Source organism: Pithys albifrons, chromosome 22, assembly GCF_047495875.1.
Source record: "Pithys albifrons albifrons isolate INPA30051 chromosome 22, PitAlb_v1, whole genome shotgun sequence".
NCBI classification, from domain to species: Eukaryota; Metazoa; Chordata; class Aves; order Passeriformes; family Thamnophilidae; genus Pithys; species Pithys albifrons.
In genome coordinates this window covers 4315066-4341731 of record NC_092479.1, presented here as the reverse complement: position 1 = coordinate 4341731, position 26666 = coordinate 4315066, and the positions used below count along the sequence as shown (strand labels likewise).

Here is a 26666-nt window from a genome sequence, read left to right as displayed (position 1 = left end):
TGCACTGCCTTAATGAGTTCAGCCTTTCCCTCCATCTCACTGACTTTTCAAAATCAGTTGCATATTCTGCAAGTTGAAAATGGCAGCAGCACAGGCTTTGCTGATGTGAAGGAAGGAGAGAGGGAAGAGACTGTTTGAGCCACTAATGGGAGAGGAATTCAAAACAGGTTGTTTTGAATGATAAACCAAAAAGGGTTGTGTTTTTATGAGGCCAGCCTTGGAGCGCTGTTGAGTCTATGTCCCAGCGGGGGTGTGTAATGACAGTTCCCGGTCGCCAGTGGGATGCGGCTCCGTGAGGATCCTGCGACCGCGCCCGGACTCTCCCGGCCTTTGCCGAGCGATGTTCTGTGCGAGCAGCCCCCGGGCCGGTGCCGGGAGGAGCCGCAACGCGCTGGGACCGGCACCGGCCAGTGTCAGTGCCGGTGCCAGTGTCGGTATCGGTGTCGGTGCCGGTGCCAGTGTCGGTGTTAGTGCCGGTGTCGGTGCCGGTGCCGATGTCGGTGCCGGTACTGGTGTCAGTGCTGATGTCGGTGCCGGTACTGGTGTCAGTGCCGGTGTCGGTGCCGGTGTTGGTGTCGGTGCCGGTGTTGGTGTCAGTGCCGGTGTCGGTGTCGGAGCCGGGGCCGGTGTGTGTCCCGAGGCGCGGGCGCTGCCGGCAGCCGCCGCCCGAGGGCAGCACGGCCGCGGGGAAGGGGCGCGGGGCGGGGGCAGCTCCATCCCCAGCCGTGCCCCGCTCTCTGCACGGCCTCTCCTGTCACGCCTTGGGTTTCTCCCTTTTTTCCTCTCAGGGAGGAGTAAAAGTCCTGATTACCGGCCCGTGGCAGGAAGCCAGCAATAATTACAGCTGTCTGTTCGATCAGATCTCAGTGCCTGCATCTTTAATTCAGCCAGGGGTACTGCGCTGCTACTGCCCAGGTAAGGAGCACTGCTCTCCTGCAGCTGGTGGTTTCACAGCCTCATCAAGGCATGTACATGTCCTGATCCACTACAAAAGGCAGCACGTAGGCATCAAGAAGCTTTTCCTTTTTCTTTGACCTAGTTAGTATGAGAAGAGCAATTTGAGATCTAGATGCGTCACAACAGAGCATAACAAACACTATTTAGAACCTCTGAATTAACTATTTTAAATAATTTGAAATAATGCTTGGCATTCCATTAGTTTTGAAATAGCAAATTAAAGAGTAACTGACTCAATTCCCCTACATTTTGCCCTTTGTCCTTGGTACTTACAGGATGAGAGTATCTCCAGCCTCCCCACAGAGATTTTCAGTAGTGCTAGCCCTCAGTATGTGACTTCTAAGTGGATACAGAATAACTTGGTTTCACTGCTGGCCCCAGTTTGCCTCTGGAAACACACATGATTCTGCCTCCCGCCAAAACTACCTGTTAGGTGACTCTTAAACTTAGAACTTTCACGTTTGAAAATACAGATGGGCCTTTTGCACTCCACAGTTGTCTAATCCCAAAAATATTGTTTTACATTCCCCTCTCTTCACCTGCTCTCAGCCCAGTGAGCACACAAGGATATTCACAGGACAATTCCTAGCTGTGGGTTTGTGCACAGAGTCCTCTGTCTTACCACATGTGTTTTCCTTTCAGCTCATGACACTGGGCTCGTGACTTTGCAAGTTGCCTTCAACAATCAGATCATCTCCAATTCTGTGGTGTTTGAATATAAAGCCAGAGCTCTACCAACCCTGCCTTCCTCCCAGCATGACTGGCTGTCCTTGGACGGTAAGAAGCATGTGATATTCTTTAAGAAAACTTAAAAAACGTGGGACTGTGACCAGCTCTTGGTGGGAGTGAAGGTGGAGATGTAGAGGTGTAAGTTCGTGCTGAGAGGAAGGACTGTGGTCATAGTAATAGAAGTGCTCTCACTGAAATGTCATATTAGTACTTTTGATGTGAACAAAATGTTGCTGTCTTTGATACAAGGTGATAAAGGGGTGTTTTCTTTTAACAGAACCCTGATTATTTCCCTAAAACGGGGACTGGCTAGCACAGAAGCGTTTACCCTGGAGTTGTCTTTCCTGAGAACTCTGAAACTTGAGCTTGTCTAGAAAACTGTATTTAACAAGCAGAAAGTGGGGAGATACTGAGACATACAAGAGGCACATTCCAAGGAAGTTGGGGTGGTCCCACCTCCAAAGAGCAGTGTGGAGACAGAACTGTTGTATTGCAGAGTAAGGAGAGGTTTGTGACGTGACTGGAGAGGGACACTTGCAAACAGAAATGGAAATGGCCTTAATAAACAAGTGTACATAGTCTTATGTTCACCATCAAAATTGAGTTTGCTTGACTTCAGAGTATTGCAAGAGTCTGCAGGTGCTTTTCATCTGCCACTGAGGCCTCTTGCTGCCTGTGGAGTGGAGCTGAGTGTGTGATGGTGATTGATACTCAGCTGTTAGCATTCTCTCCAGCATAGCATGCCACGTGGGTAGTTTTAAACCCCTTGTTTGACAGTTCCCTCAGTGCTGATGAATTCAGAGGAGCTGAGAAGGTAGATGTGAGTGCTGTCTCTGGTGTCCCTGCAGTTTGTCTGGGAGCTCTTGGTTAGCAGGCCAGCTCACAATTAGAGGTTGTTATGCTGTGGTGATGGTGAAAGGGAGGGGGACTGCAGTAGTGAACAAACTAGGGCATTGCTAAGAGGGAGGGAAAAAAAAAAGTAAGTGAACCGCTGCATTGCAGAGGCCCTTCAGGGAATAAGACTGAATAATTATACTAACCATGACTTATCAAAGCCTCTGCCTTGATGCACAATGCTCCAAAGGGAGCAAATTACACTCGTATTTAAAGGACCAGCAACATCTTTGCATTTATTGTTAGAGAACAAATGTTAGCTTAGCCAGCTAAGGTATAAGCTGTGTGAGTTGATTCTATCAATTGAATAAATACACAAATCCCTGTCTTCTCTGTTTGCTTTAATTTCCCTGCTTAAAATCCTTGCCCTGCTGCCTGTTACGTAACCTTGAGGGAAGGTTTTCAAGGAGTATTTGAAGTCACAAAATATTGACAGGAATTTTAAAATTCTGTTTAATTAACTCAGTGGAACACTGAGTTCCTTTGCACTTCACTGTTAAAATACAGTTAAAATTCCAGCTGGAATGACCAGTGCCAGAAAGGCAGGGTGAACAGCATAGGAAAAGAACAAGCAATTTTCATCTCACAGAAGTTTAGGTAAACAATGCTCTTCCACAGATCTCTTTATTTGAAAGTCAAAGACATTCTGTGTATGAACTGTGTGTTTTCAAGAATATTAAGACAAAAATCACTCTTTTTTTGAGCACAGCACAAGTACTGGCCTTTGGGATGAAGGAACAGTCCTGCAAATGACTGGGAAGTGTTGTGAGACCATCTTCCTCCATGCTGCTTCTTTTAGGACTGTATGGAGCCAAGTGCAGGAATGTGCAGAGAAGGATTTTGAAGGTGCCAGCATGTCTGGTGCCATCCTCTGAAGTGCTTCTTCCTTTGTCAGTGTCCACTGCACTGTGAAGGACATTGTACCCTGTTCTGGACTATACACAGACATGCTTGTTTTGAGTTTTTCTTATTTTACCCCATGGATGAGTTAGATCTTTTGCAGATGGACACTTGACACTTGCATTTTTTTTCTAGTTAATTGGAATAGTATTCTTTCTTTTCAAAGCAAGTCTTCCTTCTCATAAAGGAACCACTCTCATGTGATCCTGATCTCCACTCATAAACTTGGCAGCCTTTTCTTTTTTCTGTGTAGAACTGTCAGTTTTCAGAAACCATCATGTGCTTCTAATAGCTGTTTGACCTCACTTTTCATTCACTGTCTGTAGAGAGGTTCTCTTACAAAACAACAAAAAGCAAATGAGGCCCCTTCTGAACTGAAGGGCAGAGACCTTCTTCTGGCAGATGCATAACAAATTATAAAGGCATTTTAGTACAGATTCCCAGTGGAAAGCATGTGTGTTTACTCTCTGCTGAAGTTTTTGCTGCCTTCATAAAGTGTCTGTAGAGTTGGCGTTTCCTTGGTGTGGGATGTGATCAGAAATTCCAGGGAAACGGGTGTGGGTGCTCTTGGCATTACATTTATGCATCTATAGAAAGAAGACAGAACTTAAAAACAGGAGCAGGCCTTGCATGTATGGAAGTGTGTATGGGATGCACAAAAGTGTGACTGGCACTGAATGTAAATGGCACTGATGCAGGAGCACCTGGCAGGCAGCCTTTCAGCTACTGCTGGGTTCTCACATAATGATCTGGTTGTCTTTCCCAGCTGGAAAATATAAAAAAGACCAAAGGGGATTGGTAGCATGATGTGGCTGTGCCTGTGGTACCCACACTCAGCAATCAGCAGGTGGATGGAATCACATGCACTCATATTATCTGTGACTGTACAGTGTGTGTGTGCTTTCTGTGGCATTTCATGGTTTCACAGGTACTTGATTTCTGTAAGGTGGTGGTAGATGTTCATCACCAAAAACCTTGGCATGTGTCTATTTAGCGGGACCAGATGCCCTTCTTAGCATACAGATGTGATAATATGCAGGACAAGAGAGTCATGTTGGAGAGATGTGTTCAGTGTCAGTGAGGTCCTTAGGAATGTTGTTTTGCAGCCATGAGAGACTTTTGGTGGAAAAAAAACTCGTGTTCATAAACAGTGTCACTGTTTTTCGCTTGTCTTTCCTTCTGGGTAGAGGTGATGGGATGTTTAATTTTACATCTTGGATTCTACCATAAAAGATTATTTATTTGGGCTCTCTTTGGGAAGAGGGATGAATGTTTTATACCATGTTGCAGGCTGCCATGCAGCTCCCTGGGACGTGTGAGCATTGGTAGAGGACAAAGAGATCTTGTTCCTTCCTAGGAACTACACAGTAAACTTAGCAAGTTTCTATTCATCCTTCTGTGTACTGACTCCTCTGCAGTATGGAGGCTTTATCTGTTCTGTTTATATTCCTCCTGAGATTTCTTGGGTAGGTTTTTTCCTTTCACACACCATTGCTGAGGACACTGTTTCAGGAAGTCAGTCTCCTACTGCTCTGACTGCATTTCCCAGACTGCCGTTTCCATTTTGGCTGTACTGTGATTGAATTGAGGCAAGGAGTATTTCATTTTCTGTGCTGACTGTTGTCTTCTGAGCCAGCCGAACTTCATGGTTATACACCAGATTCCTCTGGGAGGTCCGTGTTTGTTCTCAGGCCGATGGTTGAACATGCCCTGCTGACGCGGGGACTGCCGTGGGGGTCGCGGCTCCTCCGTGGATCGCGGCACTGCACACTATTCGGAATTCTGTGTCAGGTTTTAACGCTCCGCAAATTTGCCTTATGAGAGCAGTAAGTAGAAGTACAAATAGCCGCATGTTTAGGTGACCGCAGGGATGTCGCCAGTCGTTCCCGCTGCCCGATGGCCGCGGAGCTGCGCGGTCTGGGTGGCGGTGGCAGCGGGAGGAGCGGCGATGGGAAAGGCGGTGGCAGCGGCGGGCGGTCACTCCGGCGCGGTCACTCCGGCGGTGGCAGTGGCGATGGGAGCGGCGGGCGGTCGCTCCGGTGTAACACTGCGGTGGGAGCGGCAGTGGCAGGAGCGGTGGTGGCGGCGGGCGGTCTCTCCAGTGCCGGGGCCGTGTTGTAAACACGGCGGTGGCAGCGGTGATGGGAGCGATGATGGCAGCGGCGGGCGGTCGCTGCGGTGCCGGGGCCGCGCTGTAAACACGGCGGTGGGCAGTGGCAGTGGCGATGGCAGCGGCGGGCGGTCGCTCCGGTGCCGTCGCTCCGGGGCCGGATCCGCGCTGTAAACACGGTGATGGGAGCGGCGATGGCAATGGCGGGCGGTCAGCCAGTCGCTTCGGTGCCGGGGCCGCGCTGTAAACACGGCGGTGGCAGTGGCGGTGGCAGCAGCGGTCGGGCGGGCGGTCGCTCCGGTGCCGGGGCCGCGCTGTAAACACGGCTCGGCCGCCAGTGGGGGCGGTGACGTCACGCGGGGCGGGCGCAGGGGCAGGGCCGGCTCGGCCGCGCCGCGCACACAATGGGAGGAGGGAGGAGGTGGCGCAGCCGCCGCCCGCCCGCCCCGCTCCGGCCGCCGCCGAGCCCGCCGGACCGGGCTGGCACCCCGCGATGGGAGCGGCGCGGGGCCCGGGTATGGGCTGAGCGCCGCGGTGGGACCCAGCGCCTCTGCTCCCCGCCCGGAGCTCCGCCACCCCCGCGAAGGGCCCGTGCGCCCCGGGGCGGGTACCGGCGGGTGCCTCTGCGAGAGGGCGTGGGGCGCGGCCATGGGCCCGTCGGGGTGACCAGGGCGGCCCCCGACTGCCAGCCCCTGCCCGACCCACCGCCGGGGACGCCGCTGCCTTCTGTGGCCGCCGCGGGCCGGCCGGGGCTGTGGGGAGGCGCAGGGCTCGGAGCGGCCCTGGCCCCGCATGCCGGCCCGTGCCCCCCGCATTCCGCTGCCGACCGCGGCTCCAGCGCTCGAGCGGCCGCGCTCGCCATGCCCCCGGCCGCTGAACGGCGCCTGCCCTCGTCCTCCGCCGCTGCCGGCCGGGCCGCCCCGAGCCCCGGCCCGAGCCATGCCGGGCAGCGCTAGCCCGGCCGCCGCACCGCTGAGAGCCGCTGGGGCTGCACGGCGGAGCTCCACTGGCTGCGAGGATGCGAGAGACGACACCCGGGTCTGGGGGGAGCCTGCTCTGCCCGCCCATGCTGAGGGGGCTGCGCCAGATGCTGGCTGGAGCCTCCGCTGATGCCTTGTAGATTCCCAGGTCAGTCCTCTGGTGCCAAGTGTTGTCACATTATTTACCTGGAAGCAGGTAAAGGGACTGCAGAGGGGTCCGAGACCCCCAGCTTTTGCAGGTGGATGTGCAGATGTGACAAGGTACTGCTTCCAGTAAGTATTACAGGATAATGTGTCATGCAGTGCTTGTTTGGGTTTAACTCTGCATGCTTCTGTGTTGTCCCTCACTCTGCTGCGCTTCCAGCGTCACTGCACGCCTTGCTGCTCGTTGTTCCCCCCGTTCCCTGTGCCCCCAGCTGTGGGACGTGGTCGTGTTTCCTTCCACTCGCCCTCCCTCGCTAGTCCTCAGCCCTTCCTGGGTGATGTTGCGATGCATCAGAGTTGTGACAGCACTTTAATTGTATCATCACGTGTGCGGCAGGACAGATTGCATCTGAGCACCTCCAGCTCACAGCCTCGGTTCTGAGCTGGTTCTTCAGAGGAGGAGGTCGGTAGTCCAAACCTTGGCGATCTCAGGCATGCTGAAAGCACATACCTGCTCTGCACCACGTTATTGCAAAACTTGTGTTGCAGTGGGCTTCGCCACAAAGTGAGACTAGGAAAGGGACTTCAGGAGACCGTGTAGGCCACTCCCAGTTTAGATGGGGTAAACGTGGCTGATGTCAGACTCTCTGAAAGCTTCCAGTGAAGGAGATCTTATCTCTTTTGCTGACCTGTTCTGGTGACTCACAGTAGCTTGCAGCAATTCCTATTTATCTAAATTTACAGCAAATAGAGGCTATTTTATATCAGCCTGTTCATCAGTCTGGTGATTTCTGAGTGAGTGTTTTGACTCCTGAGGTTGTATTTTTAATGAGAGAAAACTTGGGTCAGAATTGTTACTGTGCATGTACATACATACCATACACAGTACTGTAAGCACAGACACTGCATAATGGAGCATGAGGTGGTTTTTCCTGTTTTATACCTCGTTTAGAATGTAGCCCTTGGAGGACAGAGTCTCCAGGAGCAGGGGTAGTAGCTCTGTGCAGTTGAGAAGCAGCACATCATGTCCTCCCAGGCTGTTGCTCTTTCCATACATCCAAAAGCACATCTTTCATAGTGTTGGAATCCACAGGAAAGCCAATTTCTGACCTGAGATGCAGAGACTGACCTGAAGCAGCCAACTTTTTATACAAATTACAAAATAGCACGTGAAGTGATGTGCTTAGCAGTGTGCCCTACCTCTGGAATACATTAAGTCTATGTGGCGTGTCTAAAACCTCCTTTTGTTTGCTGAAGTAGCTGTTCTTGGATAGCATTAAAATCTCTCCCTCTCCACGACCTGGGGAATAGAAGCATGAAAAATAGGGCAGCAAGTGCTTTATTGCTGTTGGTATAGAGACTGCCACTTGGGGAAGAAGTCTGCCTGAGCCACCCTCCTTCTCTTCTCTAGTAATGGCATGATAAAGAAAAGCAGAGAAATACCCTATTTTGAGGGAGCACTGACTGGTGGGGATGATAAGAACAGAGTAGTCCCAGACGGCATGAGAATAATAGCTCAAGTTCTACATCATTGGAAGAACTGTGGGAGGAGAGTTGCCAGTAAGAAATCATACTCTGCTAGGTGGATTAATGGCTTAAAATCACTGACAGTGATTGTGTGTACAGGATGAGATGACTTCATTATTCCTGCCCATGCCCAGTAGTGTTTTTGTGTGAAAGCTGCTGCTTAGGCTCAGAATGTACATACAGTGTTTTCCTCATTTCGTGCCTCAGTAGTTCTGGCATTTCTCACTGATCAAAAGGTCTAGAAGTGACCTGCCTTCCTAGCATAGATACACATTTGTCCTAAAATATGAAGTGCTTTCATTTGCTGGTAAGGACTGAGACCTGTAACAACTTGCTGCTAAAGAAAGGTTCTTGTAAGGTGCATTGAGGATGCTACCAGAGTTTAATTTCAGAAATAGATATTCCTGCAACATTGACATCTCAGAAATCAGTACTAAGCCAGATCAAATTGATACTGCTACATGGAATGTGTTCAGGGTTTGTACTGTACAGAAGAATTAAACAAGATATTATGGACCAGTGACATGATTTGCAAAACAGGAGCAGAGCATGACACTCTGAGTGACGTGTCCTCAGACTGCTTCCATCCCCACCCACAGCTTGCCCTGGATGAGAGAATATGGAGTATCTGGCTTGCCCTGCAAAACAGAAAAATGTCTTTGTGCTGCATGTTTTTTATACAGTGCTGAGCTGCCACCCTTGTTCAGTTTAGTCTGCGTGTGCTCATACAGGGAATGAAATGGCACAGTAAAGAAATGGCACGTTCTGAGAAGCCAGGGCCCTCAGAGTGGCTTCTCCCTGCCACAGTGTTTAAGCACAGTGCTTGGGAACACGTGCAGATGCAGACCTTGCATACCACTGTTAGTTAAGTGGTTAGACATCTGTAGGGGAATAATTATATGCTGGGCAGGTGCAGCCCCAGTGGAATGTGCAGAAAAGCACTGACCCTCATTCTTTAGTCTTTCCAGTCAGATTCTGTCATTTTGGTTGTGGCAAAAAAACCCCAGACATGCAGGTGAGAGTGCAAAAAAAGAGAAAGTGGAATAGACATTGCTTGCTGCCAAGAAATGTGAATTTATTTTTTTATCTGTATTTTCAGCAGTGTTTCCTCTGTAATAGTTCTGGCTGCACTGCCAAGTCACACAGTGTGGCACAGAAAGTTTCTTGCTGTTTGCAGCTTGCTTGGCAAAAGGACAAAACTTCCTTTGGGTTCTGTACTTGTCCAGTACAGCGATGTGCAGAGATAAGAAAAGCAGCTCTCTGTGCTAATGTCTTAAACTTGGCCTGTCAAGCAAAGGAGGACTTGTCACTCACTGCTGTGCTTTGGTATCCTCTTAGCTCCATGCCCTGGACCATGGTGCTGTTTTGGGTACCACACAAAGGAAGTGCAGAGACTGGTGCTGGATGAACATGTGCCCTTACTACCTGTTGTAATAAAGAATGAGTAAAGACTGCTTGGAGCTGTGCCCTTCTGGTGGGGAACTACACGCACAGATCAAACCCAGAAATTCTGGAGTCTTTGGAAGAGGCTTTTGGGTTAGATGATGGGGAGGGGCATGCAGAGGAGTTGGGCTGTCAGGGCAGGATGTGTAGGTGAAGTGTTTGCAAGTGCTGTGTTTTATCTCCCCTTTTAAATAGAGGGTCTGTGCAGTCAGGAGCTGCTGTCAGGCTGCACAAGGCATGTGCTTCTGCAGCCCCCACTGAAAACTTGTGTCATGTAAGTGGCTGGCATCTATTTAGATTCTTACTGAGGAAATTCCGTGTTTATTGGAGGACACCAATGGGGGGAAAATGGAGTGGTGACTTCCAGAGTCTAGGAGCCCAGACTAACTCCTTTGCTTGCTGCATTTTCCATTCACTCTGCCTGCCGTGCTGCTTCATCAAGCTGTTGGTACAGGTCTGCTCTCAGTTCATCATGAAGGGATCTGCACTAAGAAAACACCACTAAACAACTCCTGCCAAAAAAACCTGATAATGTGAAACGATCTCCAGGTTGTCTGGGCATAACTGTGCAAACATGCATGCTGTAGCTCTGTAAGATGCTAACTGATGTAAACAGCCATATATCCTTACTGGATTTGTACCAGAATAGTTTTGCATCTCTAGAAATGTTTAGTGCATAATCTGCTATCGTTACTATGATCCATAGTAGGCTCTTTCACAGTACAAATGAAAATGAAGCTTGTTCTGCACTTAAAAGATGATTCATGTTTTAGGGAAATGAGTACCAGACTCAAACCAATTTCTTAGTACTGGTCAAAATCTGACCAAGCAGCTGTTCCTGGTCCCTCCCTCCTGGGACAGTTCAGCTGCTCTTGGGCTGCTGCCACTTCACCCTCTTATGCTAAGGAATGATGGTGAGAAGTAATTTTGGTGTTACATTGTTATTGCTAAATTTGAAGAAGAATAAATTCCAGAAAACGTAATGTTCAGAATGTTTTCTGTGAAAATATGAAGTATCTTGGAGATACAGAAGTGTGGTGATTTTTGGTGGAGGAAGCCTTGAAGAGTATCTTCAGAAACTCTCCCTGTAGTGTCCTAAAGAATATTGTAACATTTCTTAGATTGGTATGCAATGGAAAAATTCAGTGTCTATTTTTTGGGCTCACAAATTTAATACTAAATTCTATCATCAAAAGCAGAGTCCTTGGACAAGTATGTATGTGTGTGTGTATATGTAAATATGTGAATATGTTCATTTTTCTGCCTTTGGACAGAGTGAGGATGCCTCCAGTGTGAGACATCTCCTTGGGCTGAGCCTGTTTAGATTTCCTGTAAAATACAGCAGGAGAAAAGCTTATTTAGACAGTGACATACATTGTTCAGCTGTTGTCTTCAGTGCACTGCAAGATAGATGCTTGTCATGAGATCTTCTGTTGGCTTAAGATACAAGGAAACTGTGTTCCAGTAACTTCAGTGCCTGCTAAGCAGGTGGGCCCTGCACAGACCCCTGAAGTGAACAAGACAGAAAAGACTGTGATTAGCAAAATGAGAAATAATACAGGATAAAGGGTCTTGAACTCCTCCTCCTTCTAACATTCAGCCCTATGGCTCTTGTAGCCCATCTCTCAGTTATTACAAAGTACATCTGCTGGCTCATTAGCAGCATGTGAGCCATGCTGGCCATGGTCCAAATGCTACCAAGTTGGTGTGTGCCCAGGGCCACGTGTGGGAGAAGAGCCTTTCACCTCATCACAGAGTTCAGGGGGCTTTGGGGGGAAGGTGTCCTGTCTCTTGGTTGTTCCCCTCTGCTTAAAGTGTCCTTGTTTTCTTAAGGATGTACCAACTCTTGCAGCACAGCTAGTTGTTATATTCCCTTTACAATTCTTGCTCTCTCTGCCGTTTGTTTTCAGTTGGGATTTGTTTTTTAGTGTTTTGGGGGTTTTTTTGGTAGACCAATGCAGTGCACACCCTCCAGGTGAGCAGTCCCTTTTGGAAAGGGACACCTTGGTGTAATTGATACCACAGATTTATGAAAACACTACACATAAATAATTTTGAAATTGCCATTAGTTGTGGCTTTCTTCTAGCTGCTTAGGCCACAAGTTGATCACCTGGAAAACGGGCAGCTCAGAGATACCTTCCCTGCACTGCCACCTCACACAGCTCATTTGCTGCCTGGAGCTTTCTGATTTGAGGGTGTGCCCTGAGCTGAGTAAATGCTGACAGTCTCTGCTATGCAATGAGAGGGTCCAGCTCCCTCTATGCTGTGCTGGCACTGCAGAATGTTTGTTTCCACTTTCCTTTTAACTAATAGCAGCTTATTTCTAACCTGCCTGGTCAGGGCAGAATCAGATAGCCCTGCCCTAAATACTTTGCAGGAGCACTGCCAGGTGTCTCAGTAGGAATACCTGGGAACACCAGATGCTGTTTTAAATTCTGTTTCCTAAGAAGAGTTCCCTGCTTTTATTTATTTGGTTGTGTTTCCATCTGGGGACAGTGCTGGTGACAGACATACCTTTGGTAACTTCAGTCTTCTGACAAAAACTGACAGGAAGTTCTCAGTGTCTTTAGCTTGGGATCAGGAAAGGTGGAGGCTCCGTTACGGGTCACAGAGCCCAGTGAGAAGAGTCTGGAACATAGACCCAAACATAGGGCCCTCCAATTCTGTTTCACGGTGGTTGCAGCTTGAAAAAACGGAAAGTGTGGAAAAATAGTAATCTGCACAGTGTACTTTTGTATCTCCCTGGAATAATTTTCTCCCTGGAATCAATTTCTCCTTCTGTTTCCAGATGTACAGAACAATTATTCTCACTTGACCCCTAAATGAGTAGGAGCAAATACCCAGAATTTTGCAGCCCTGGGCCTGTTGATCTGCAACACCAATTCAAGCCAAATTTCTTCTTTTAAAAAGATGCTACTTTTGCCTGTACAAGGCTGAAGGCTCAGATGTGATACCCAGTATGTGTGGCCACTCTCAGCTCTAATAAAATGCAAGTACCGGTACCCCGCTATCAGAGAGATCGGCATTACCTGTGCAGAACGGAGCCCTGTGTGGCAAACCTGGCCCCTTTCCCAGGTGCCTGAGCTGTCACAGCTGTGTTTGCACAGGCCTGCAGTCAGAGGGGCTGGCTCAGCAGGGCCAGGTCTCTGCCAGTCTCTGCAGTGGACGTGCTCCGCCTGGCAATGGGGAGGGAGGAGACAGCGGCATGGACTGCACTGCAGCACACTGCAGCACTCCTGGAACAAAGAGGTGCTGGGCAAACAGGACTGGTGTTGCTGCTGCCGTGTGCTGACCGCAGCTCAGGGGCAGGGCCCTCAGGCTGCATCAGCACGATGGGTGTTCCCTCATGTAACTGTCAGGACTTCAACAGAGGCTTTGCAATTAGCAGAACAACTAAAGGATTAATAAGGCACTAATAATAAGTGTTTTAGACTAGTGAGCTCGCCTTTGACATGAGGTTAGACAGGAGGTGCTGGCCACAGCCCTTTGTCCCTGGCTCTTGAGCAGCCAGGGGTGCTGGAACTGGCCAGAAGAGAGTAGAGCTGTTGTCTGCTGTCAAACCACAGCAGCCTCTTGGTGAGAACTGGATGTCTCCAGCCAGTGGACCTGTCTTATACTGATGGTCTGCAATACAGTCCTTAGTGCAGTACAGCAGAGATCTACATCTCTTGAACACTCTCTAGTGAGAGTTGTGCCATGGAGTGTTGCAACCTTCCTGGGAGGACTCTGTGTAACCAGGTCACTTGGAGACCTGCTTGTTTAAAACTTGATCAAAGCTCCTCAATTTTGTTGCACATAGTCCTTTTGCTCTCAGTGGGCTTTGTTCTGGGGTTATCAGTGTTCTGTAACACCACACCATGTCCGTGGATGCACAAAACCAAACAAGATAAGGGCTGTCTTTTCCCCTCAGTTTACTACATATGCGATTAGCCTGATAACAAGATTCATGAAATATTCCCTATTCACAAAACAATTCTGCCCAATTTCACATGAGCTGCATGAAGCTTATCCCTTATGGGTCACAGGACAGAAGGAACTCTGTGTCTGCAGTCACTCCCTCTGCACTGACTGGCCCTAACCAGTAGATCTCTAGAACATCAGGTCCAGTAATGATCTGTTAACCTGTCTGAATCTCCCTGCTCCACCATGCAAGCATTGGTAGCTATAGGATAGTGCTGTGTTGCAATGAATGGAGGAGAAAATCAGTAGCACTGCCCTGAGACTTCTACAGGGACCAGAGGGCTCCAGACTTGCACTGCTTTCCAGAATGGTGCTACAGGATTGTCTGTGCCCCTCTGCTGATTTTTGGTAGTTCTGTTTCTGGCACTTGGCTGAAGCTGTTTTCCAAGAAAGGGAGCCTGCCAGGGAAAGAGCAAGTACCTTGTTAAAGGCTCCTTTTCCAAGCACAGAAGGAAACAGAACAGTCTTTTTCATCCAGGTACCATTATTGTATGATTCCAGGAGGCAAGCCAAGCTGAATTCAGGATTCTTGTAAAGTAGGAGATTGGCTGTAAAATGGCAGATATGATCCTACTGATGCTCTCTAGATGGGTGTATTTGCTTAGAGTTTGTTCCTAATTAACCTTGCATTACCCATGTTCATTGTTGTATGGATACAGCTGGACTCAGAAGGAAATGGATCTGTCTTTTTGCCTGCATTTTTTTCCTGTCTGTTTTCTGTAAGGAAGTTCTCTGGAATGGCAGTCAAAAGGTTGCTGCAGGAACTTGAAGAACTAGGGTGCTGCAAGGCAAGTGTGTGTGTACATTGCTTAGCAGAGCAAATCTCCTCTGTGACTTCCAGAATAGCTGTTTGTGGCTTCCTACAGTTGGCTCTCAAAACCTGAGCATCCTTTCCATGAAATGTCCTTATTTTGGCTTTCTCCAACCTAGATAACCAGTTCAGGATGTCAATATTGGAGCGACTTGAGCAGATGGAGAGGAGAATGGCTGAAATGACAGGTTCCCAGCAGCACAAACAAGGAGTAGGAGGTGGCAGTAATGGGAGTGGGAACGGTGGAACGCAGGTGCAGGTATGAACCCCGCTGTCCAGAAATGGCAGCTTTATGCTTTCTTACCAGAGTTTCTTTGTGGGGAGAGGGGTCTGGAAAGGATTATATTTCATCCTAAATAACAAATCTGGTTTATGGTTATCTAACAGCAGTTGGCTTTCGGTCGTATTTGCCGCTGCCTCAGTACTTGCAGAAGCAGAGGGCTGCCTGCTCAGGGCAGGTTACAGCTCCTCTCCATGGTTCAGCTGGTGTATGTGTGATGTTTCAGTGCGTTTCTGGGACTGGGACCCTGGGCAGCTGCTTTGAGAGCCGCGTGGTGGTGGTGTGTGAGAAGATGATGAGTCGTGCTTGCTGGGCAAAGTCCAAACACTTGATCCATTCGAAGACTTTCCGAGGAATGACACTACTCCACCTGGCCGCTGCCCAGGGCTATGCCACACTGATCCAGACCCTCATCAAATGGCGGTAAGACCCAGCCTGTTGGGCTCTGGGGTTTCATTACTGGCATGGTAGAAGCATACATAAACTCTGCTTGGTCCACATTTCTGGTTGTGCTGTACAAACAGCCAAGTCTCTGAACTTGTTTCCATCCCCTGATCTGACGGGACCTGTCTCTTGAGAGAGCGAGTCCAGTCACTGGATTATTGTGCTTTTCAAGTCTCTGGTGGGGGCACTATCTGGAGCCAGTAAATCTGTCGCAGGCATGTGCGTGGCCACTTCTCTGTGATATGGTGCATTGGGTAAAGCTGTGCTTAGGCCATGATCCTGACATGGCTACAGAGCATCACTTGTACTGTTGTTTCCCCTGCAGCACCAAACATGCAGACAGCATTGATCTGGAGCTGGAAGTTGACCCTTTGAATGTGGATCATTTCTCCTGCACCCCTCTGGTAAGAGCAGAGTCTGAAGCTTCTGAGAGAGTCTAAGGACCCTCTGGAGTTCTTTCTGATCTGATGTGTTATTTTCCTACTATGTTTCACTCTCTGGAGAGTAGATATTTCTGGTGTATCCCTGCTCTGTACATGGTAAGACATGATACTGTCAGCTTCCTGGCACTTTGTTGCGAGAGAGCACCCAGAAGAAAACCTTGTCGTTGAGTAACATGAGGAAAGGGGACAGGCAGGTGGTTCTGGTTTGTGTTTTACACAAATTCTAGTCTCCACTACTGTGTTGTGAAAAGGACCCTATGTGTCTTCTTTCAAATTGTTCTCTGTGACTGTCTAATTGTAGAGGTTGTAAAGTCATTACAATATCTTGGTCATTGGAATCATGAAATCATGACTGAGAACTTTGACAAGCAAAAAGGCAAAGGAGCTGGAACCAGAACTGCAAGTTTACAACAGCAGGGTTGTTGTTCCCAAACTTTGATCCTGTCCACGTTTCTAACTTCAGAGGTTCCTTTGCGTATGAGGCTGTTCTGTCTGCAGTGATGCCAATATCACAAAAACCTCCAAAACAAAAAAACAGTTACTGCTAAATAAGAAACTGTCACACTGTCAGCTTTATTTGGCAGATGGAGGTTTCTCTGCTGTAGGAAAGAATAGCATGTATTCAGTCCTCTATAATGGCCTTTCATTGGGATGGGACGTTTATAAAGGTCGTTTGCTGGCTTCAAGCATGTCATGATTCTGTTTATCATTTTTCCTTGAGCTGGGGACCAGACTCTGCTGCATTAGCAAGAAAGGAAGGAGAAGGCAGGTCACCCAATGGGTCAATTATCTTTTCTTCTTTAGATGTGGGCTTGTGCCCTGGGCCACATGGATGCGGCTGTTGTGCTGTACAAGTGGGACCGCCGAGCCATCTCTATTCCCGACTCCCTTGGGAGACTGCCACTGGCCATTGCTCGGTCTCGGGGCCACGTGAAGTTGGCAGAGTGCTTGGAGCAGCTACAGCGAGATGAGCAAACTCAGCTTGGGCAAAACCCTAGGATCCAGTGCCCCTCAAGCACAGACTCCAACACAGAGAACTGGGTATCCCAGTGGCACAGTGAGCTTGTTGCCTCTCAGGAGCCTCAGAAGGGAGTCACAGTGATTTCCAGTACAAACACAGGTAAAACAATCTGGAGGACATGCACTGATTTGCTGTCACTTGACATGTGAAAATATGAGGGCAAGGAGCTCACCTGGGCAGAAGATGCCACCTGTAGTCCTGCTGTCTATGCTTAATTATTTTCTTGTACTCCATACACTTGCATAAGCATCAGGAAGAGGAGTAAATGCCTGCTTTGGAAAGATGTGTGTGTCTTAGGAATGGTTGAAGGCAGGGTGACTGGTACTCCTTCTGCTGATCCTCTTGGGTGTCATGGATCTGCAGAAGGAGAGAGCTCTGAGGCAGAAGCTTTGCTGGTCCTATAACGATCATGGGTTGCATGTTTAGTTTTAATTATTGATCTGTTTGTTTCCAGAGCTGAGACGGCCAAGATCAGAACCTTCCAGTTATTACAGTAGTGAGACTCAGAAAGATTACCCTGCACCCAAAAAACATAAGCTAAGCCCTGAATATTTTCAAGCCCGGCAAGAGAAGCTGCTTTCCACTGCACTGAGCCTGGAACAGCCAAGCATTAGGAAGCAGAACTCCAGCTCCAAGCAATCCTCCACTGAGACAATCAGCCCCAGTGAAGGGATGAGGGACTATGGCCGGGAGCTCTCCCAGCACATCCCAGAAGTTACTGGGTACCGGGGCTCTGGCAGCCAAGCAGGCATCAAATGGAACCCAAAAGACATTTATATTGGTGTGTCTGCAGTGCAGGTGGCAGGGAGCCAGAAGGGGACTGCGCTGGGGAAAGATGCTGCAGGCCATCGGCTACGCCAGCGGGAGCAGATGAATGTGCTGATGATGGCTGACAGGGAGATGGTGGATGCAGAGCTCTTGTCCTACAGGGACAGCGCAGGGGATGAGGACTGCTTACACCACATGGATGAACTGCAGGTAAAATAACCATAGCACCAATATCAGCAATCTCAGAGAACACAGTGGCTTCACAGAGGAGCCTGACTTTGAGAAACTCCTAGGGAGGCCTCTGGAGACTCTGAATTGTACTTTGAGAAAGGAGGTGGTCACACAGTCAATGTATATACTTTTTTTTCCAATTTCAATGTGGGCACTAACCATTAGCATTTAGGATGGTTCACTGGCATACACTTCAACAGTGTACAGAATGCACAAAATTGTTTGCAGTTGTGCAAGGTAAAAGGAAAAAGCAGAGCCTCCTGCTCACAGCAGTACATGAGACTAAGGTGACCCCATAGTCCTTTGGACACTGGCCAGCAGTCCCTACAAAGACAGGAAGATCTGAGAGATGTAGTGCTCTGGTTGCAGTCCAAGCTGCTGCTCTTCAGAGGGCAAGGAGATGAGAGTGGAGAAGGGAAGAAATAATGGTTTTGAGGAAGGAAGAATCACACTAGATATGGAATGGAGAAAATAAAAATACAACAGAAGCAGGAGAGACAGATGAGAAGTAGTCACTGGGAGAAAGATACAGTGGCCATCTGAATAAAAAGAGTAGTGGGAGCTCAGTCTTACCTGTTCTGCCTTGGCATCTCTGAATGCCCTGGCTGGTATAGCACAGATGAAGCATACCATTGCAAAACAAGAACCATTTTCTGTCCTCTGTATTAAAAATCCCTGTGAACGTTGGTAGGCTGGAGGATATTGTTTAGAAGGATTCCTGACAATGTGTTGTCCCAAAGCTTTTGAATTTTCTTGATGTGCCTGTATTCTCCTGTCATGCTCTGCTGCACATCTCAGCAAGAGTGGCAAGGTTGCTTTTCCTTTGGAAACAAGATACCAGTGACAGCTGTCAGTAGTGTAGAGTAAGAGCCCAGGGACATTAACCTTTCACCAGATCTCTCTGGCTCCCCATAAACAAAAAAAGCAGTCTGGGAAATATGAAACCTTGCGGCACTTTGTCCAAGGAGACAGAAAACCAAATGAGCATTGCTTAATGAATTTCTCTCCAGTGCTGAGACAAACAGTAGACTCCAGCTTTCACAGGTGTGGGGGAAATGGGGCACTCTGTCTAAAGCTGGGCTGTAACATGGAAGGACAAGACACCTTCTACCAAGCAGCAAAAGTTTGCTTTCCTTTCCCCCTTGACAGGTGAACATGATGACACTTGCAGAGCACATTATTGAAGCTACGCCTGACAGGATCAAGCGGGAGAATTTTGTGCCAATGGAATCACTGCTGGTGGAGAGGACAGACAGTGCTGCCATGAGCACCACCATGAGCTGGCTGGCCAGTTACCTTGCAGATGTCGATCACTTGCCGAGTGCTGCACAGATCAGGTCAGTGAGAGCTGTGAGATTGCTCTGGGTTTTGGTGTGGTGTGAATGCTGAGATGCATGTGCTGACTCTTCAGTCTGCAGATGCCACTTCTCAGCAAGACTCAGTGCTGGTCTTCCAAGTCCAGGCACACTTTTGCACTGAGACAGATCATTGCCAACACAACTACAAATTCAGAGAGTGGGGGGTTCGCTCCAGTGCCACATCTGTGCAGTGCAGTACAGGCGGTCTCAGGGGTATGGGATGTTGCTTGGAGAGAGGGAGGAGAGCATAAAATTCTGTCTTGAACTCAGAAATGTTGTTGTCCTTACCTGTGATGCCAGCCCAGGTGCCTTGTAAGCCAATAATTCCTACTGTGATTGGTATTTCAGAAGTCTGTATAGTGAACCCCTGACCCCTTCTTCGAACACCAGCTTGAGCCCTGCAGGCTCACCAATGAGTGAAATAGCTTTTGAGAAACCCAGCCTTCCCTCGGCAGCAGACTGGTCCGAATTTCTGAGTGCATCCACCAGCGAGAAGGTAGAAAATGAGTTTGCACAGTTAACTCTGTCTGATCATGAGCAGAGAGAACTCTATGAAGCTGCCAAACTCGTCCAGACAGTGTTCAGGAAATACAAGGTATGTGGCTGAAATGTCCAGTGTCTTCCTTGTTAGTTGTAAGAGAGTAACATTTGTTGCAAAACAAGATATGGGTAATACCCATTCCTGGGACAAAAATACAGTTTCTGTCATAACCTTTTTAATGCCTCTGGTTTGCCCAGCAAGTAGCATGCTGGGGAGAGCATGCCATGCCTTGGCAAACCTGTTGTGCCAAAGCAGCACTCACAAAGCACATCCTCAAAATGCACTCCAGAGGTTCTGGGTAGTTGCCTGTTTGATGCAAAGATGCATTTTGGGGGTTTGTTCCTTATATGTGTTGACAGTAGAAACATTTCCAGGAAATGCCTAGGCCTGAGTCAGACCAGGTAGCAGCACTGATAGGAGAGGTTTGCCCTGCAAGCAGCTGAGAGCCACGTCATCTGTCCTGGGTTTTGGTACACACTGACCACTTACTGCTCCTTTCCTTCTCCACGCAGGGTCGTCCTCTCCGGGAACAGCAAGAGGTGGCTGCCGCTGTCATCCAGCGTTGCTACCGAAAGTACAAACAGGTAATCAAGGGAGTGAAATTTTATTCAGCACATGTAAGTGCCATGAATGGGAATTACATTAATTGTAATGGGAATTATCTCACTTTTCCTCTGGTATGCTTTTCAGCATGCAGTAGTGAAATACCCTGCTCAGGCAAAATTGAAAGGGAAGAAAATTCATGTTCTGCATCTTAATTTTGAAGGGAATCTTTGCAATTATTTTGTTTGTGATAATGCCTGCATTTTTGCTGTGATACAGAGGGCAATGATGTATTATTCCCTACTGGCCTTTATGCATGCTACAGCCTGAGGAGACTATTCTCTTGACTAGTTGCTTGCCAAATTTCATTGTGAAATTGAAGTTGGTTTTGCCTCTGATAAAGGTGAAGATGAAAAATAGATTGTTTTATTTTGCACATATGAAACCTTTAAACTATGGGAAGTCACATGTCGTAGCTTGATGCAAGTTTTTCCAGGACTGAGACTGTTCTCCACACTCTAGTTGGAGACATTTTTTCAGGCTGAGTTTTCAACCCCAGAAAAAGAAGAAGCTTTTCCTTTGTGGTTTTTGGTTGTGTTTTTGTTGATTGATTGTTTGTTTAGTTTTGTTTGTGGGGACTAGAGCTCATGTCCCTCTTCCTACTTTACCCTGCCAGACACCATCTGTCTAATACCTGGCATGTTGCATAAAGTGAGAGGCGAGATGCCTGTGCTATTTTACAACCCTCATAAAAATATTTATTTGGGAAGTCTTTTTAGTGTTAGGTGACTGCATCCTGATTCACATCCAACCCATTACAGGGCTTTCATTCTGGAGTGATGTTTCCTGTAATAGGGAAGCTTAATTCCTTTCAAAAGCTACTTGACAAACTACTTTGTCTTGGATCCTGGAATCACTTCTTTTTGAAAGAAGATTGTTTAGGGTTTTTTATTTTGGTCTTTTTCATTCTTTATTTGCAGAACTAACATTAACTATGTATTTTTCTGTTTCTCTCCAAGCTTACTTGGATAGCCTTGAAGGTAATACAAATACAGACACTATTTTGGAAACAATTCCCTATGGGTCACGTTCAGTATAAACCAGGAGAACCTGGCATTTGGAGAAATGTTCTAATAGTATCCACTAATAAATGCCTGTGGTTGAGAAATCACTGACAAACCAGACCTTGTGTATCCACTCACATGAGCAGTGACGGGCTGAGGTGCAGGGAGGGTTTTACAGCCAGTTTCCAGAGGACAGGCTTTCCTTTGCTGCTCCTGATCAGCCATCACCTTTGCCTTGGCCTTCAGGGAGCACAGAATGTTTATCCCACCCGTGCAGCCTGTCCTCTGCTTTCTGCCTGCCTGCCAAAGTATGTTGACCATTCATCTTTGAAATGCCTGTGATCTGAATTCCTAAGACCAACATCTCAGTATGTTGCTGCTCATGTTGGAGACAGAACTGTTGATGCCAGTCTTAAATTGTTCCCAGGCAATAATTTTCTACTCTAAGGATGGGTTTCCCAGCTGTGCAACATCTTGTTCTCACCATTTTGTAGAATCAGCTGAGCTTTTCTCAGGGCCACCCAGGGGCAAGGCATGCTCCTGGAGAGCATGTGTCCTTGGAGTGATATTCCATCCACAGCTTCCTCCTGCCCCAAGGTTTTTGTATCAGGCTGAGGACTGTTCCATCAGCAGAAGTGAGTTGAACTCTCTGGGACACTGCTTGCTGAGGCTTTCCCCTTCGCAGATCTCCACTGATCCTCTTCCCACCATAGGGAGCAAGAGGAGGAGAGGGGGTAACTAATCAGCTAAGCAGGTCTTGGGGTTGAATGCAAACATATTGGGATCTGGTCCATACAGTGACTGCTGATTTCTCTTTCACATGCCTTTTTCCTCTGCTCTGTTACTGCACTGCAGAGATCAGCACAGGCTTGTGACTAGATTTGAACAGTCACAATTCACATCACGGGTTTGTATTTGAACCCTTCTATTCAGGGGTTTGTAACTCAGCCACGGAAGTCCCATCTGGGCTAAAAAATTGAAGGAAAACCGTGACCAGCCCATGAGTGGACTCTTTCAAACAGCAAATTTAAAACCACAATCTGATCCATTTCATTAAAAATGTTAAAAAGAAAAAAGAAAGGAAAAAAACCAACAGAAATCAGTATTGACAAAATATAACTGCTCCTTGTGACTGCTTCAATTCCAAAAGGTGAAATTTGGTAAATGGTGGCCTGTGGTGGTATTGGAGGTTTTGGGGGGTTTTTTGCAAGTTCAGTGGATACTTTTTACGGATTTCTAATGAGATTTAGTTTTGCCTGTGACTTAGGCTCAGTATTAGACTTGCCTTAATTAACTGTCATGCGTTTGGGGGTTTGTTTGGGGTTTTTTTAAGTTGGAATTACTCTATTTGAAATGCTTGGATTTAAATGGATATATGAGCAATTAAGACTTCTGTGTTATTGTGCTGTTGTGTAGAAACAGAACATGAGCTGTTGAAAAGTGAATTGTCCTAGGAAAGCAGAATACATTTATAAGCAGTGAATTTGGTTCTTAAAAATGTAATTTGTTTATAAAATATTAAAAAAAGAAACAAAAAAGTTTATTTTGGTCTTAGTAAATTTGTTAGTATTTTGTAATAGTCACTCAAACTGCTTTATCCTTACAGTCATTTAGTTGGGCATATTTTGCTGCTGTTCTTATGAATTTTGACAACAAGGGCTGCCTAGAATCAATCATCCCATGCCCTGGAATGCCATTCCTGTATGCAAGGGAAAAGCAGTTCCCCTGAGTGCAGTCAGTGCTCTAACAGACCTGCTGCAATGCAAACACAGCTCAGCTCCACTTGTTCCAAAGTTGTTTCCAAGTGTTGTGCACTTGCATCTGGTCATTAGCATGGACATGTAGAGCCTCTGCTAGCAAGGTATTAAATGAGACATCAGAGGGATGGACCCCCTCTGCTCTGGACCCATGCTGAATGAGCTGGGACTGGTCAGCCTGGAGAAGAGAAGGCTCCAGAGAGACCTCATTGTGGCCTTCAAATACTTAAAGGGGGCTTTTAAGAAAGATGAAGGCAGACTTTTTAGTAGAGCCTGTTGCAGGAGGACAAGTGATAATGGTTTTAAACTAAAAGAGGGTAGATTCAGACTCAATACAAGGAAGAAGGTTTTTGTGGTGGGGGTGGTGAATTACTGGCACAGGTTGCCCAGAGATTTGGTAGATGCCACATGCCTGGAAATATTCATAGTCAGGCCGGATGGGACTCTGAGCAACTTGATCTACTTGAAGATGTCCCTGTTCATGTTGGGGGGTTGGACTAGATGACCTTAAAAGGTTCCTTCCAACCCAGACTATTCTGTGAGTGTATGAACCTCATCAAACTATGCCAGCAGCAGCAAAACAGGTAGTTGCTTTCTTGATGCAAATGAATTCTGCCTCTGGTCTTAGAGTTGTCCCAGTTTGCTGTCATCATTTTCTCATACGATTCCCAGTCAGTGAATAGATGTTCACAGATTTGTTTAAGAGTCTTTCACTGTAGGAACCTGCATCTTACTGTCTTACTGGAATGCCTCAGCTTCTCTTTGTTTCTGTTGTAGTATGCACTTTATAAAAAGATGACGCAAGCTGCCATTCTTATCCAGAGCAAATTCCGAAGTTATTACGAGCAGAAAAAATTCCAGCAGAGCCGACGAGCTGCGATGCTGATCCAGCAGTACTATCGCAGCTACAAAGAGTGTGGGAAGAGGAAGCAAAACCGTCGGGCAGCCACCATTGTACAGCAGAAGCTCAGGTGAGCTGCTGGGATGGGAAATGCCATTGGGATCTTTATATGTTGTTTTTACGCTCCCCAGGGCTATGCTGTAATCTACACATAAAAGCCAGTGGGAGAAGGACTGTGGTTCATAGGATAATTATTCTTGCATTAAGTAGTATTTTCCCCAGTTTTGCCTACACTTCAGTGTTGGGGTTTTTTGTGTTTAGAAGCAGTCTGCTTACCAAGAAGCAGGATCAAGCTGCTCGCAAGATTATGCGGTTTTTACGACGCTGCCGCCACAGGTATGACACTGTCTTTTGGTATCTGCCCTTCCTTAGAGCACTGTGACAATATTCAGGTGTGTCTGCAATGAGTACAGTGTAAAGTGTAACAGAATCAGCTCGCTATAAATCTAAGCACTGAACAAAACTGAGCTGCTTCCAAGTTACATTGTTAAAAATGAAATCCCTTAACTTAGGAGTGTTGCTGAAAGAGAATTGTGTTCAGCTCCATTGTGGATACAATAAAGCAGTCCAGGTTGTGTGACTTTAAAAGCTGGATATGAGGAAGTCTAAAACAAAGCTTCTTAAATTGTAGCAGCAGCTTGTAAGTGCTGCACGAAGCATTCATGGTATAAGGGAAAGTGCAAAATGTGACAATATCTGGTGTGTGCTGGAAATGCCTTTAGTTTGGTCACAGGATCATTTGGTTGGTTCCTCAAGTGCACGTTCTTTTTCATGTGGATAGATGGAATGTGCCAGCAGAGCAGCAGACACGTTAGTTCACGTCAGCCAGTCCACACATACTGCAGAGAGCCAGGAGCACAGACGCAGACATGAAGATGAACCATCTCCTGCCAGCGTGGGAACATGTGTGGGCTGGCCAGAGTGCCCCCTGTGGCAGCCAGCACTGCCATACCTGTGCTCTGCTACGAGCAGGGCATTTGGTTTGGGTTTTAGCTGAAGGATCCCCTATCTTACCAGGTTGCAAACCAGAACTTTGCCTGGACAAAGGTGAATTCTGATGTTTCTGCCCCTGCTCCCTCCATTCTCACTACCCATGCATTTCATCCACTCAGGAGCTGATCAAACCTGATGCATTTTGAGGCATGTTTAGTTCAGCCCAGTGCCATTTGAACAAGGAGAACTCTCAGGGAGGCATATGATAGACTTGGTTTTAGAAACAGGCTTGGTCCTTACTCGGGATTTCAGAGCTACAGTTTGCAGGAGGTCAGTGTAGCTCATGCTATTGAAGGACATCTTATGGGAAGAAACATGTGGATCAGAAAGAGGGCTTTGTAATTCTCAGGCCATTTCCAAATGCGCTTGAAACAACGAGGAAGCACAAGGGGCTTCTTGCTTTTGTCAGGGCATGCGGAAGAGACCAGAAGGTTTGTTTTGTTGTGTTTGTTGTGAGCATGTCCTCCTGAAGCAGACAGAGACTCAGAACTTCTGTATCCTCTCAGATCTGCTTGAGATCCAGGCAGTCCCTGGGGGAGCTTTGTGCCAAGTTTCCATCCATGGAGGCTCTGGGGTCAACCTGACAGGCTTTTGCAGCCAATTCACACACAGGCCCAGAGAATATTCCAGGGCTAACTGTATCTCTGGGGTTCCCACCAACGTGCAGGATGTGCCATGTGCTTCAACTGGGCTCAGTTGAGACTCCAGCTGTCAAGTAACGTGGACTCTCCCAGTCTCAAATTGCCCATGATTCCATTAGTTCTTCTTGACTTCAGCTCGTTGCCTTCCACTTTCTCAGTGTCTCCTGTTTCCTTTGTAGAGTGACACCCTGCTCATTTGCACCACTGAATTTTGCAGGCAAGGCCCTTCCCCTTGCCTGTGACCAGTCTGTTCTCTCTAGCAGCATGGTCAGTGCTGCTGGGCATCTCTGCAGGATGAGTTTTAGCTCTTGGGTAGTTGCAGACAGGGATTCAGGAGCAGAGGGCGTTCACTGCCCTTAGGCTCTCTCTGGCTTGATGTCACATTGCACAGTGCTTGAGTTTCTGCAGCAGTGCAGTCCTGTCCTGTCTGTGTCAGAGGCACTTTGTTAGTGTTGTGTTTACGTGGGAATTTGTCCCTGGTTCTTGGCTAGGATGCAACAAAAGGAAAAAGTGACATATTTCCACTAAAGATGTTAATTTTGTTTCAAAACACCCTTGCCTTTCCTTCTGAAATAAAAATGATCACACATTTGTGATCACATGCTTTCTCCAAGCAATCATAACAGTTTAAAACTATGTTAATGTAACAAATGCTAATAATTGCCAGAAAAAACAGGAGCATTCTGGCATTGGCAAATGCTAAAAGTAAAAGTAAGAAATACCAAAGTGACAAAACAGTCAGAAATGACAAGCATTCAGAATCTGAAAAATACATAAATTTACCACATTTATAGAACTGTTCAGAAATGTGACAGGTTTGTTTCCGTCTTTTTCCTGCTTGCCAAAAAAAGCTCTAGCAAGCAGTTGCAAAGAAAGATACTTTCCAAAGCCCTTCATACTCTGTACACTTGGACTACACATGTGATCCTGGGGTCACACTGAGCTTTTTTGCTCAGGCTCCTTTGGCTGCTGGAGCCACACAGGGATCTGGTCCCTCTGCTGTTCGCAGTCAGTGACAAACACCACACAAAACTGGGTTCTGAGAGCTTTATTACCACCCAGGAGTGTTTCTTGTGTAAACAACCTGTAAAGAAAGTTTAATACTTTTATATTCAAAGTTAGCACACTGGTGCTACAGACAAGAAATGAAGAAAGCCCTAATCTCCAGAAAGAAACACCTCAGCTGTCCAAGCTCCTGACCATCCAGGGGTGAGCCATAACAACT

General features: G+C 47.3%; 1 protein-coding gene across 10 annotated transcripts in view; it reads left to right on the top strand.

Moving 5' to 3' along the window:
• Positions 1-26666, top strand: part of CAMTA1 (calmodulin binding transcription activator 1) — a 231532-nt gene that overhangs the window by 191022 nt on the left and 13844 nt on the right. For 4 of the 10 annotated variants that reach the window (XM_071575904.1, XM_071575903.1, XM_071575907.1 and 1 more), the window contains 13 exons: positions 789-915; positions 1600-1734; positions 14576-14715; positions 14963-15159; positions 15506-15584; positions 16428-16743; positions 17099-17622; positions 18793-18980; positions 19350-19596; positions 20055-20126; positions 21105-21125; positions 23684-23877; positions 24069-24143. In XM_071575904.1, coding sequence (XP_071432005.1) covers positions 789-915; positions 1600-1734; positions 14576-14715; positions 14963-15159; positions 15506-15584; positions 16428-16743; positions 17099-17622; positions 18793-18980; positions 19350-19596; positions 20055-20126; positions 21105-21125; positions 23684-23877; positions 24069-24143 — 2315 coding nt within the window. Of the gene's footprint in view, positions 1-788; positions 916-1599; positions 1735-6595; positions 6719-6753; positions 6844-14575; positions 14716-14962; positions 15160-15505; positions 15585-16427; positions 16744-17098; positions 17623-18792; positions 18981-19349; positions 19597-20054; positions 20127-21104; positions 21126-23683; positions 23878-24068; positions 24144-26666 lie in introns of those variants that run through there. The other 6 variants (XM_071575905.1, XM_071575906.1, XM_071575909.1 and 3 more) reach the window with 4 other exon arrangements.